At 43.2% G+C, this 13,600-nt stretch overlaps 1 protein-coding gene and 1 pseudogene across 1 annotated transcript in view; one reads left to right on the top strand and one right to left on the bottom strand.

Moving 5' to 3' along the window:
- The window catches only part of JAKMIP3 (Janus kinase and microtubule interacting protein 3), a 96,273-nt gene that overhangs the window by 52,525 nt on the left and 30,148 nt on the right, over positions 1 to 13,600 (bottom strand). Inside the window, 5 exon segments of the mRNA XM_027771236.1 lie at positions 570 to 605; positions 1,963 to 2,094; positions 3,118 to 3,264; positions 4,018 to 4,137; positions 5,664 to 5,879. Of these exon segments, the coding sequence (XP_027627037.1) occupies positions 570 to 605; positions 1,963 to 2,094; positions 3,118 to 3,264; positions 4,018 to 4,137; positions 5,664 to 5,879 (651 nt within the window).
- LOC102482772 (M-phase phosphoprotein 6 pseudogene) lies at positions 10,993 to 11,474 on the top strand (annotated as a pseudogene).

The following is a 13,600-nucleotide window of genomic DNA, read 5'->3' as shown; positions in this document are numbered from 1 at the left end:
TATAGGTGGTCTTAAGGGCACACACAAAACTGAGAAGTTCAAGAAAGACCAATGATCTAAGCCCCCTCATACTCCACAGAAATGGCTTCTTGGAGATGAACACCCCACTCCTAAACATGTAAAGAGACCAGAGATTTTCTTCTCTCCAGGGAAGCTATGTTACATTGCATGGCTGTAAAATCACAAAAGTGAATCAACTAGGCCAATACTCCCTGTTCATGGTAGTCAGGGAGAAACTATTGGTGGGTGGGGTAAATGCCCAGGGAGGGGCACTATCTGAGCCTGGCCTTTAATAAGTAAGCAGAACAATTATTGGTGTTGGGCACTGTCTCAGCCAGGTCATCTGACAGTTTTCCTGGCTCCTCTCTGACCCTAACCAATGGGCATTCTCAGTCACCATGGCAAAGCCTTGGTCAGGCAATGCTGTGATAACAAAATCCATCCAGAACACTACTGCAGCTTCTTTTGCCTAGACTCTAAGGAACCATTGGTGCAGAATGGGTCCCATTGACAACTACACTGGAAAATATTAGTGTCAAATAAGAAGAGAGTTACTGATTGGTACTTACTAACACACTCTTTACGTAGCCAGCAGTTTCAAGGGTCTAAGAAAAGAAAGAATGTTATGGAATTGGTAATGTAGACCTTTCTCTTGAAGGATCCCACAGAGTGTCCCCCCACCCACCCTCAGCTATGTCCTAACCATAAAATTGTGTCACTTGCAGAACACCCAAAACCACACACCTTACCTCCCTGAGAAGGAGGTTTTTACTCTGCCCTAATGGTCTTTCCAAAGCCGATTTCACTGAGGGCCACCATGAACTTGCAGGACCCTCTGTGCAGGATAAATGGGCCTTTTGCTTGCTTGACAGCAGGAGAAAAAGGTCTTTTGGAAATCAAAATGTGCATTTGTAATTGACCAAGATCTTGTCTTTTTCTATTTGCCTCATAAATTCTTATTATTGTTGAGACAGACTAATTGAATAAGAAAAAGACTCAGATACCAGGAACCACCAGAGAAGATTACTTCAGTGAGACCCCATTCTGCAGGGGCTCTTTCTAGGTCACATCTCATGCTACTTTGTAGGTCTCAGTCACTGAAAAAGATGAGCCATGATTTTTGGTTGCATGCCACATTAGTGACAGAGAAGGGTGCTGCTGTTCCTCTGCTGCCTTCCAGAGGACAGAGGATGACTGAAGGCACATTCCTACAAGAAGCAGAGGGTGCCCTTATCTTAGAATAATTAGAGGAGGGTTTCATGAAGTACTGTTTGCAAAACTGTGCTGGAGGGTATAGGTGGAGTATAGGGATAAGGCAATTTAGTGGGCTGGATGGTAGTCCCCCAAAATATGTGTGTTCATATCCTAATCCCCAGAATCTGTGAATGTGACCTGATTTGGAAATAGGATCTCTGTAGGTATAATTTAGTAAAAGATCTTGAGATGAGATCATCTTGTTTTAGAGTGGGCCCTAAACCCAGTGACAAGAGACAGAAGAGGAAAATATTCAAACAGAAGAGGACATGGCCACAGCAGGAAAGAGGTAGAGATTCCAGCGATGTGGCTGATGGCCACCAGATGCTTCCCAGAGGCAAAGCTTGGATTCTCCCCTAGAGCCTCTAGAGGGAGCACAGCCCTGCTGACATCTGGATTTTGGACTTGCAGTTTCCCAGTGTGTGCTGACATGACATGCAGCCTCGAAAATGAATTCAGGTTGTATTGCTGGTCTTAAAACTCCAAGGTACACATTGGTGAAAAGAAGGTGCATTTCATAGATCCCAAAACAGAGTTTTGGAGGGCCACCTTGAGCAGTGACCACAGTAGGAAGATCCAGCCGGAGATAACCCCATAAACACCTGTCCACCCTCCCATCCTCTCCTATCTCTTGCCAGTGTTCCTATTAACCAAACCTCCCTGGAGGTCAGAGTGGGTGGGGCAAGGGCATACAGCATGTCTGGTTACCTTAGAAAGTTCATCTATAAGATTCTGCTGCTCAACAATTTGAAGTTTCAAGAAGTCAATTTCTCTTTCATCTTGACTTTGATCAAGATCATTTAAGGAACTGGGTCTCCGTATGATTCCAGCTCTTTGTCTCTGAAACCAACCACCAAGCAGATCACATCACGAGTTGGGTTAAGTTGTTCAACTGGGCAATAGGGAACTGGGAGTAATTGCTCTCAACCCCCAGGAACTGGAGCAGCCCTGTCACTAGTTATCCCTCTGCCAGAAGACTAGGTGTTCTCTCTGCTCAGGCCTTAGAGCAGTTCAGCAGCAGAGCTCCAGGGGAAACTGAGGCATGTGTCTTGGCTAATCTTCTTAGTAAGAGCAGGACTATGCAGCATGGGCTGATACAAATGGATCCTGCTGGCATCCCAGAGACCTTGGCCAGCATGAAAATGAGACAGTGGGAGGTGCCTGCATCAATTTAATACCAACTGCTTTTTCTGAATCCATCATTACTTCAACTCAGAGTTTGAAAAAAGGGTGGTGTCTATAGAGAGGGGTATTAAGAGCAGTCTTGCCCCTCAATATCTTGCTGAATTACTCTAGCTTACTACTCACTTCATGGCTTCTGAAGCTCTTGGGGCCAGAAGGAACACACAAGAAAACCAGCTTATCACCCCACAGACTTGGCTTAGTGACCTCAGTAGTACCAGAGACTCCCCTGTCTCCAGTGCTCTGTATCAGACCTCTCCTACACTCCCTCCCCACAGGCAGGATCCAGGCAGCCTCTTATGACCTTCACCTGGGATTTTCAGAGTTGAAAGCTCTCTTGTCCAAGCTCCTTGGGTTGGATATGTGCAAACAGGCCTAGAGGGGAGGGGACACATGGCTTGTTTAGTAGTCTCCTAGCTCAGCTCGGCTCCACTGCTCTCATACCATAAATCTCTTCCTTGACATAATCAGGTCGTCATCTAAGGCTTCTCTCCTAACGTGTGGACTTGACTTGGTTCTTGCCCCACAAATGTATGTAAGAGCAGACACTCAAGCAAACGTTCTGAATGCCTGGCCTAAGATCTGCCGCCTTGCTGAACCTTGTGACGAGAAGTCCAGGGGATTTCTGCTGGTCATACAGAAGGATATGCTGCTGGTTCCTTGGACACTTGGGTTCCTTACCATTTCTATGTTCTCCTGAGTGACAAATTTTAACTTGTTTTCTATTCGTCGTAAAGTGTGAGACAAATCTTCATTTTTCCGAGTAAGCCGTTTATTTTTATCCAGCAATGGTTTGTATTGACTTTCAGCTTCTCGTAAACGTTTTAACTGAAAGACAAAATGAATTATATAATGTGCTTTTTTATTTTTAATGACAAAGAACCAACAGGTCTCCAGAGTCAGAAAACTGGCCAGACAAAGCCTTAATTCAATGGCATAATCATCAACCCAATCTTTGAAAAGAGGAAGGTTCAGTTCGCTTTGCCAGGTGATGACACTTTCTCCAGCCAGCTGCTGCTCTCTGCCCAGGGCCCAGGTGAACCTGAGGTTGAGTGGCTGGTTCCAGTGTCCCCAGGGAGTGAGTCCCATCCCATCTGCAGACCAGGATGAAGTTGAAGGCCAGCAGTCTGGGGCTAGTGCTCTGTTTTGCCAATAAAAGTTACAGTAAAATTGCCCAGCCCTTTGGATACTTCTAGACATTCTGGGCAGCTCACACACACTGCCTGGGAGCTCAAGTTACTTAGAAATGTCCATAGCTATAGGGACTAATAGCAGAGGCTCCACCAAAAGATGATGTCCTCATCCTTCTAAGGTCATGTGCAGAATTGAGGAGATTTTTGTCTGAAAATACAGAGTAGGGATCAGCCAACCAGCACTTGAATGTCAAGTTTGTGCCCACCATCTGTTTTTGTTAATATTAAGTGTTTTGGGGGCACAGCAAGGAGGGCTAGATGCAAGACAGGCACACTTTTTATTATCTCTCCTTTTCACAAGGAGTTTTGGAAGTGGACAATCCCCAGATTTTTCTGCTCTGCAGACACAAACCCACTGGATCCAAAATTTCCCCAACCTACCACTTACCAGTTCATTCCTTTCTTCTGACAGCAAGGCATTGCGGTCCTCCAGCTTACGAATGATTGCACTTAATTCGGCGATTTTAAGTTGGAAGCGCCTGGCATCCTTTTCATCCAACTGCTGTTCCTAAAACAAAAATCAACTGCAAATAACTGTTCCCAGATACCGACATGTAAAACCTCTGCAAATCCCAACACATTACAGAAACTAAGACAGTGTGTGTCACAATTGCCTTTGTTTCTAAATGGCTGTTAGGTGGGTTCAAACCGTCCTGGGGGAAGGCACCCCTGCCTTGAGCACCATGGCCATTGCAAACTGCATGATGGGACAGAACTGAAAGGAGCAAAAATGTACAGAAGTATGTAAATGTAGAGGGTAAGGGCATGCAAATTCAGGAACCGCGAGTGTGGATGATGCCAGGAAAACACTGAGAACCAGCTCCATGCTTTCCTCATGGCCACTGCTGGGCTGCACCTTTCGGGAAGGGGGCTGCCCTATCCCGCCAAGTGGTGAAGTCATTTTCTAGTATTATAATATGAGCACAGGACAAGATATTTGTTGAAGACTTTCAAAAGTTAGTATTACAAGAAGTGCGCTCCCTCAAATCAAGTGTCTAAAAGCCCACTTTTGGAACCACTGAACCTTTATTCAAAAATCAGTGAAAACATTTTAATCCAGTTTCAGAATCTCTCTGGGGTTAATGCAATAATCTAACAAGCACCAGAGCAGGAGGGGCGGTTTTAATTCAGTTAAGCCATTTATAATAAGATTACAAAATGTCATTTTCTATTCTTGAAATGTCATTGCCCTAGGGCTGGCTGGCTTAGCTCAAGCAGTTTTGTCCTCAAAGCAACAAATGAGTGTCCAGGAAGGTACTGGACATAATCCTCATTCCTCATTCAACAGGTGCAGGAGAGGCTAGGCCAAAGATCCAGAAGAACCAGCATCAAGGGTCCATGAAATTTAGACGCCCCAGGATATTCCAGAACCATGACAGAGGAAACTGAATGAGGAGCAGCAATGAGGCAATGGATAGATGTTACAGCCTGTGCAGCTGCTGGCTGACCCCATGCCATCACTAGCAGCCCGAGGAGGAGTAAAAAGTGTCATGGTCATATGAAAAGCATGTGGGAGAGAAACTGGTGATGTGAATGCTGGAAATCACTGCAAGAGGGACCAAGTTGGAGATGCGGGCAAGCATGGAGCCAGCGCACCAGCCTTCCCAGGCCAGAAGACAGAAGCCAATGAGTGTGGAGATGAAAGCAGCACATGCTCAGAGTAGCCTCATCTCCCACCAGCCAAAGGCAGGAACCACAACAACAAATACCAAGGACTCTTAGCAAACTGGGCCTGGCAGTTGACGTGTGGACTCCAGCTGGAAGCCTGAGGCTCCGGGTACCACGTGAAGGTGACAAGGCCAGTGCTTATGCTATGTTGGCCAAGAAGGAAGGAGACAGAGTCTATTAGTCCTCTTGGCCAGAGCCAGATAAGCTGAGGGGTTTAGGGTCTGGCTGGAGGGTGTCCCCAGGGCAGGAGTGTTCTGGCTTAACTTGGGCTCTAGACTCCCCAGAGAGCTGCCCATACAGGGCAATATAGTCATGTATCTATCTGTGACTTTTGTCGGCCAGGGCAAGGCCTAGGGTGGTGCTTACAGGGCTTCCCGAGTGGTCTGAGGCGTCTCCTGCACCGCTTGCATAAGGAAGTTCCCGTCTGGGGCTGCCCAGGTGCCGATCAGCCTCTTTGACCTGGGAGAGCTGCTCATCTAAAGCCTCTTTTTGGAGCTGCAGTCTCTGAGCATGCCCGGCTTGAACCCCTAACTCTCTCTCCAGCACGAAGACTGCTCTGTCTTTAAATTTTATCTCCTCCATCTACAAGGAGAACAGAACACAATCACACACGCAGGCAGAGTACAAATCTGCAGTAACCATAGAAACAGGCAGAGTGGCATCAGAAGGGGTCCCCATGGCAGCAGTCCTGCCAGCATCTCTAGGCTCTGAGACTGGAAGCAAAAATGGATAACTCTGGACAGAGAGCCAGGAGTCCCACCACCCCAAGTTATGGCACAATGGCCCTGGCTCAGTTGGCTCACACTAAGCTGGTGCCAGGTGAAGATATCTTCCTGAAGAGCATCCTGGCTCTGTATGCCTCTGCACAGCCTACCTGGGCTACCCAGCAAGACACCCCCATCCTTTACTGTCCTACTGGGGCTCCTGGGTATCCATGGGGCTGATTTTGTCTGGCAGAGCAAGAGAAGTCACTTCCAGCTCTTGCCTCCTGCTACAGGTTGGGCAGAATACTCGAAATTTACCCCCACCCACCAAGAGGAAGTTATGAGGGCAAGACTCTTTTTTAGAGCAGATGGTGGGGTGAATATGGTAAATGTGAACCCTGGCCTGAAGGTTCTGGCAACCTGTTTCCCACCTTGGACCTGCTAACCATTCATTGGGGTGACAGGTCAGGGGAGAGTTAGGTGGTGGTGGTGGGGGTACCACTGACATCTTTGTGCACCTGCCTTTCCTTGCTCCAAGGTGTAGTACAAAGCTAGAGTGTTGCAGCATGTTTTTAGGCAAAGCCAAATTTTCTATGAATTTTGCTGCAAGCAAAGGCTTTCAGAGTGGGCTGGGGCAGAGGAGGACCTGGAAAAATAGGCTCCAGATGGCAGTACAGGAATATCCAGCATGTCTGACCCACCCAAGCCTCTGCATGCCAGCCAGATTGGTGACTGGGAGGGGTAGGTAACCCTCCACCACCCTCCCTAAAGCAGTGTTCTTTGTATTGTATTATCTAAGGGCAGCTAGAAGCCCTTCTAAGCAGAGTTGCCTCCTACCTCTCTGCATTCAGGCTGCCATGGTATGTGCTTGGCCCAAAGGTAGGCACTGCATATGCAAGGAAAGGCAAAATAGACCCAACTGCTGCTACTCGTTTTTCAAGCAGACAGACTCGACACTTTGGGCATCATTATAAACAGCACAAGATTTACAAGACGGTGTCCTCAGGGACAAAAAGTTGGTTTAAAACATATTTCCAGACAACAGAGGAGAACAGAATATCTTGCTGCTTTACTTGCTGTTTAAGGTTAAAACAAGCTAATAAATCAGCCATCTGCTGAAGTTAGCTTGGAAACAAAGAGATGAGATGTCTAATTAGCCCAGATCACAGAATTCATGGGCAAGCAATGAGCTGAGTGGAATAAAAGAAATCCTTAATTACTAAATTCCCATTTACTTGAGCACACAGAAATGATGAAAGAGACAACCCAGTCAATTAGTGGAAACAATGAAGCCAGTGAAAATAAAATCATATTAATAAGCAGCTATAATCCATGGCCTAGTATTTACACTTTTACATAGATACTTAAAAACATTAGTTTTCTTTCACCAGGAAACAAGAAAATAAGAACTTTTATAAACAGATCCTGCTTCATAAGCCACTAAGTAATTGGGTTGGTGAAGCGAGTAGACCTCTCTGAGAATTCACCGATTCTGGTCACATCAGGCAGCAAAGTTAGATCATCTACCCATGCATAGCTTTTAAGATTCACCCATAAAAGGAAATTTGGGGAAAGTTAATGTCAAAAAGGCACAGAAGGACCAGCAGTTAGCGTAATGGCTATGTCACTGAATTCCCATGTAGCTGACTGTGGTTCAAGTCCCGGACCCAGTGGCTTAAACTCACACTGGGCGTGTGTGCGTGCATGCCCAAAATGCTGAGAGGAGAATAGAGGAGAAGGGATTGCGGTGTGGCCATTACCCCTGGGGGGTGATTTCTCACTTTCTGTCTCTCTGTCTCTCTCTGTCTTTCTGGCGTGCGCACACGCCCTATAGCAAAAACCTCTTTTAAAAAAAGGGCACAGAGAACTCACTTAAAGATTGATGAAAGCATCTCAGATGGTCCCTCCCAAAGATGTGGTCTCTTAAACATAGTGTCTCTGTTAGACTAGAACAGCTGAGATTTCTCAGCCATGTGTATCTATATCATCTAACCCTACTACTTTGGGCGCAGAGGTCTACTTGGGAAGGAGAGCATGCATATGCATGAAGCGGAGGCCCAATCCAGATTAAGAAGATGCTCTTTCAAGCTATGTGGGGTTTCCACCCCATTCACAGTGGGCTGTTTACAGCTCAGTGCATGTATTCAAATGTGGGTAATGGAATGGTGACAAGTGCCCCTACCCAGCCAGGCCCAGGGAAACCATGGCTGATGACACAAGATTTAGGGGCTTGCCAGGGTCCAGCCTCAGCGGTGGTGGGTTGACTCGTCAGAGGTGGAGCAGGAAAGGAAGAAGACTAAGGCCTCGGTGCCTTTTCATGCATGTCCTGAGTCGGACACCCCTCAAAGATCGCTCTCTGAAGAGTGACCACTACCAGGAATCATCATGTCTTTTTATTGAAAATGTGATACATGCAAGTAAATGGGTGAAGGGCTACGTGTTCTGATGATCAGCTCATAAAGTTTTAACAATAGGGAACATAGGTTTCATTTAGGGTTGGATTAAGGGTGGGTCTAGTGCAGTTCTGCAATTTTTCGTTTGATGTAGGTATCTTCATGAAATGCAGTTTTGGGAAAGCAGCTCCAGCAAACAGAGATAATTATTAGCTGATGCGGCATGGCAGCCATCTTGTGATTACCGGGCATGATGCTGAGAAAAGAAAATCTCAAGTATAGATATTAGTTTTTATGGGTCTCAATAAAGAATGGAATTTATATAATTTCATAGGGATCTAAAACTTAATTCAAGGAATCGTAATATATTTTTTAAGGGGTGAAACTATTATTTACTTGATAAGGGCGGGAACAGCTTTTTCAACTGGCAGTAAAGTGACTAACAAGTTAATGAAGAACTTTAAGGTGAGTTTGTGGCATACTTAAAACGTTCTATTGTGCCTGTGGTGCCACTGTTATGTATTTTGTTAGAACATTAGCCATAGTGGGGTGGGAGTGCCCTGGGCCCATTTTGGCCTAAAAGGTTATTTTTAAGCTTATGTTAAATGTATCTTGAAGGGCCTTCCAAAAGTCAAGAAGATTTCTGCCTAGATGTGACTTCAGCACACCCTCTATTGTGACCGTGCTGGAGTGAAGCATTGTAATTAACAGTAGGTGGTCAGAGCAAAGGGGAGCAGTCGGGGGACTTCCTGGAAAATCTTATCATATACTCAGGATGTATAAGAGAGCTATATAATTCTTTTATTGTAGTATATTAGGGAGTCGGGGGTGGGGGGGTCGCTTCCCAGCAAGGCTACCACAGTTTCTGGAGTGTACAACAAGCGGCCTTGCCAAATATGTTGAGTGAACCCAAGCTTTGTTTCTAGGTCGGGGATGGGAGGGGTGGGGGGAGCATACAACAGCGGCCTTGCCAACGTGTTGAACGGAAGCAGTGCTCAAAGGTCAAAAGCTCAAAACAGATCCTGGGGCCCTACCAGGTTGGACTCCTCCAGGGGTTGCCTGTAAACACATAGGCACTGCATCCCCATATGTGGTTCCCTCCCTGCAAAGGCAAATTAACCAAGTATCTAATGGCATCACCACAGGCTGGAGGCTCTGAACCCCTGACCCTGGTGCTTCTGGGTTGTAACTACCCCTTTCCTTCTCATGGTGCTATAGTGTCTGGGGAGCAATGAACCTGTCTCATGTCTTTACCCACTACCCACACTGACATCCAGGTGACCAGCCTTCTCAGTGAGCCCAGGACTAAGAGGGTTCCTAGGAAATAGGACTTTAAGAACCTGGGAGTCCTGAAAAATCTGGACAAGTTTATCATTCTACAACTACCATCTCTCAGAAGGACAGCTAAAGGGGCTTCCAACAACCACTGTGCACCTACTCTTATGCTCACCCAGTTCATTCTACCCATAGCCCCAGAGTCAGCTTGAACCAATGAGAATCAGATCTCATCACTCCCATGACTGAAACACACTTCCCGTGAACTGAGAGTAAGATTCACACTCTTTACTAGAACTCACTGGTTTCCACTAGAACTCTCTTCCTGCCCCAGTCCCACACACCCCTCATGCCAGGGGCCTGCCCCCTCTACCTGCCCCCAGTCAATGGTGTGGTAAAGTCCAGGAACCTGCCCCTTCTACCTGCCCCCAGTCAATGGTGTGGTAAAGGTGACTGGGTCCAACATGGCCAACGTGGTTCAAGTTCTTAACCTACAGACTTGAGAAACATGCTAAGTTCATGTGTGTGCATGCTCGAAAAAAGTCCCAAGAGGAGGAAGAAATGGAGATGATATTGTGGCATGACCATTCACTACAGTGGGTGCTTTCTCTCTTTCTCTCTTGCTCTCTCTCTCCAGAAAGTGTACACACCCTTTGATAAATTTTTAAAAAAGAAAAAAATGACAATCTACATTTCTACATGAAATGAATATATCCTTCAAAAGTGTAGGCAAGTAAAGATATTTTTAGACAAATGAAAGTTGAAGAGAATTGTCAGTAGACACAGACTGCAAAGAATTCTAAAGCTTTTCAGGCTAAAGGGAAAAGATCCTAGCTGAGAGCATGGAAGAGTAAGATAGGAAGAAACATAAAAGACTATTGACTGCTTAAAGAAATACTAAAAACAATTTTTTGGGGGGTTTACAATATGTGTAAAGGCAAAATATATGACAATAGAAGAAAGGAGGGGATATGAGGAATTGGACTGTTGCTGTTATAAATTTATTATATTATATTATATTATATTATATTATATTTTGGGTATATAGCAAAATTACTAATTAATGGTAGAGACTGGTGACTTAAGGATATATTTAAAATTTTTTATGTGACTATTAATGGAATGATTATAAATGTTATAATTTTTTAAAAAAGGAGATAACCCATTTAGAACTGGAGAGAAACATTATACATTATAGAAAAGGGGGAAAATCTTAAATCTAGTATATGTTTATATATTATAAAGAACAATACATCATGACCAATTAAAATGTTATATGAAAATATAATGTTGGCTGGAGTGTGGCACCAGGCTGGAAGCAATATGGAGGCTGAATGCAAGACCAAGTTATCCAAGAACTTGCTGCAAATGAAGTTCATGCAAAGGGGACTGGACTCAGAAACCAAGAAACAACTAGAAGAAGAAGAAAAGAAAATCATTAGTGAAGAACACTGGTATTTGGATTTGCCAGAGCTTAAAGAGAAAGAGAGCTTTATAATAGAAGAACAGAGTTTCTTGTTATGTGAAGATCTTCTCAACAGAAGAATGTCATTAGAGGATTTAATCCTGAGGTTGAGAAATTAATGCTGCAGATGAATGACAAGAACAAAGAAGAAGACATTGAAGATGAAACAGTGGAACTTGATGTGTCAGACGAAGAAATGGCTAGAAGATATGAGACCTTGGTGGGAACTATTGGAAAAAAGTTTGCCAAGAAGAGAGACCGGGTCGATAATGAAGATGATGAAAATGGAGAAATAAAACTAATTAAACCAAAAAAGATGTTCTTAAAACACCAGGACTAAAATGGATGCCATAAGACATGGCTCAAGGATGCCTTGTGAAAGTTACCAGTTTATTTTGGAGTTCATCCTGATGGTGTCTCTAAAGTTATCAGTACTATAATGTTTATTTGTTTTAAAAAAAATAAGACTTTAGAAACATGCAGTTTTTGAAACAGATGTGTGATGGATGTTATACGTCCTTTGCTTAATGTGTGTGTGTTGGGGGGTGTGTGTGCTAAGAATCCCAGGAGGAGAATGGAGAAGTAATTGAGTGACCATCCCCCTGGGGAGGGGATTTCTCTTTTTCTCTCTCTCTGTTTCTCTCTCTCTCTCTCTCTCTCTCTCTCTCTCTCTCTCTCTCTCTCTCTCTGGTGAACACACATAACCTATGACAAAAATCTTAGGGGAAAAAAAGCATTTAATAAAATTTTACAGCTATTCTTGAAAAAATACTTAGCAAAGTAGAATAAAAGGAAACTTTCAATCTGATAGAGCATACTGCCAAAACAAAATAACAACAAACCTGCAACTAATACCATACACAATGGTAAAATAAAAATCTGATGCTTTCATTCTGAGGTTGAGAACAAAACAGTAGATTTTCACTATCAACACTTCTGTTCAAGATTATACTGGAGAATTTAACCGTGTGTTAAGGCAAGAAAAAGAAATAAAATATATGAGATTGGAAAGGAAAACTTATACCATATTTGTCCATAAATAACATGATTAGGTATGCAAAAAATCTTTCAAAATCTACAAACAAGCTGTTAGAATTAATGGAAATTTAGCAAGGTTGCAAGATACAAGATCAATATAAAAATCAATTATATAGATAGATAGATAGATAGCTAGATAGATAGTCACAAAAAAACAATTGAAAAATACCATTTTTAAAATTTAAAAGCAATACAATTTACAATAGCACAAAATATCAAATACTTAGGAATGAATATAACAAATGATATGCAAGACCTCTACACTGAAATTTACAAAATATTGTTGAGAGAAGAGAAAAATCTATATAAATAGTGATAAAATCCATGTGCATTATGGTGCAAGACAGCAGATTTTCTGTGGAAACTAACAAATTGACCTAAATTTTATATGAAAAAGCAAAAACAATCTTGAAAAACAGAAAGAACAAAGTTGGAGAATGTACAACAAACTGATGTTAAGACTTACTTTAAGGTGACAAAATTAAGACACTATGCTAATAAAGCGAGGTAGAAAAACATCAACAGAATAGAGTCTAGAAATAGACCACATATATAGTGACAAAAGTGCCACTTCAGCAGGGTACAAGAGAAATGAAGATTTTCTACTGATAATTCAGCCTCCAGCAAACAAGCTAGTGTGGTAGGGAGCTCCTCTGGCCTTCTATCTCTGTCTCTGTGTCTCTGTGTCTGTCTCTTCCTGCTTCCGTCTTCTCATTTTTTTGTAATTTTTCCTTTTTACAATTTTTTTAAAGGTAAAGTTTTTCTCTTGCTCTCAGTTTTACAATTAAAGGTAAAGTTTTTCTCTTGCTCTCAGCTCAGCCTTTTGTCTTGTTAATAATCCCCTCTGGTCCTCCCACCCAGGCAGGAGAGGCGAGGCCTTCAGGAGAAAAATCCTCATGGCTCCTGCGAACTAGTTATTTCGCACAGTGTGCAAGTGCGCTGTGTGGTTTTCCATTTTGTGCTTTTTTTTAAAAAAAAAAAGAATAATTACAATTTTTTTCTTTTTTCTCTGTTTCTTTGTTGTTGTTTCTCTCTTTTTCGTTTTCTTTTTTCTTGTCTCTCCACTGTTCAATATCCATTTAATGTGTTTCTACATGGATCTAAGGGCACTGTAGCTAAACTTCCAAATACTATTAGGGTTAACATAGTCCTCAATATCTACTGAATCTGCTGCACAAAGTGATCACAACAGAACAGCAAAGAGATTCCAGATCACCTCTTTCTGCTTGCTCCTGAACGTTCAGATTGAACTTCAAGAATTAGAAAGAAACATACCATCCATCAGAAATCACTGTTGGACCACAAGAAATATGGGGAAGCAAGAAAATACCTCTCCTCCAAGGGAAAAGAATAACTCCTCTTCATCCACAAGCAGTTCAATGGAAGTCATGGAAATGTCTGATAAAGAATTTAGAACATTCATAATGG

This window comes from Tupaia chinensis, unplaced genomic scaffold, assembly GCF_000334495.1.
Source record: "Tupaia chinensis unplaced genomic scaffold, TupChi_1.0 Scaffold000197_1, whole genome shotgun sequence".
Classification (NCBI taxonomy): domain Eukaryota; kingdom Metazoa; phylum Chordata; class Mammalia; order Scandentia; family Tupaiidae; genus Tupaia; species Tupaia belangeri.
Note: the sequence above shows the minus strand (reverse complement) of the source record. Positions and strands in the feature narration are given on the sequence as shown.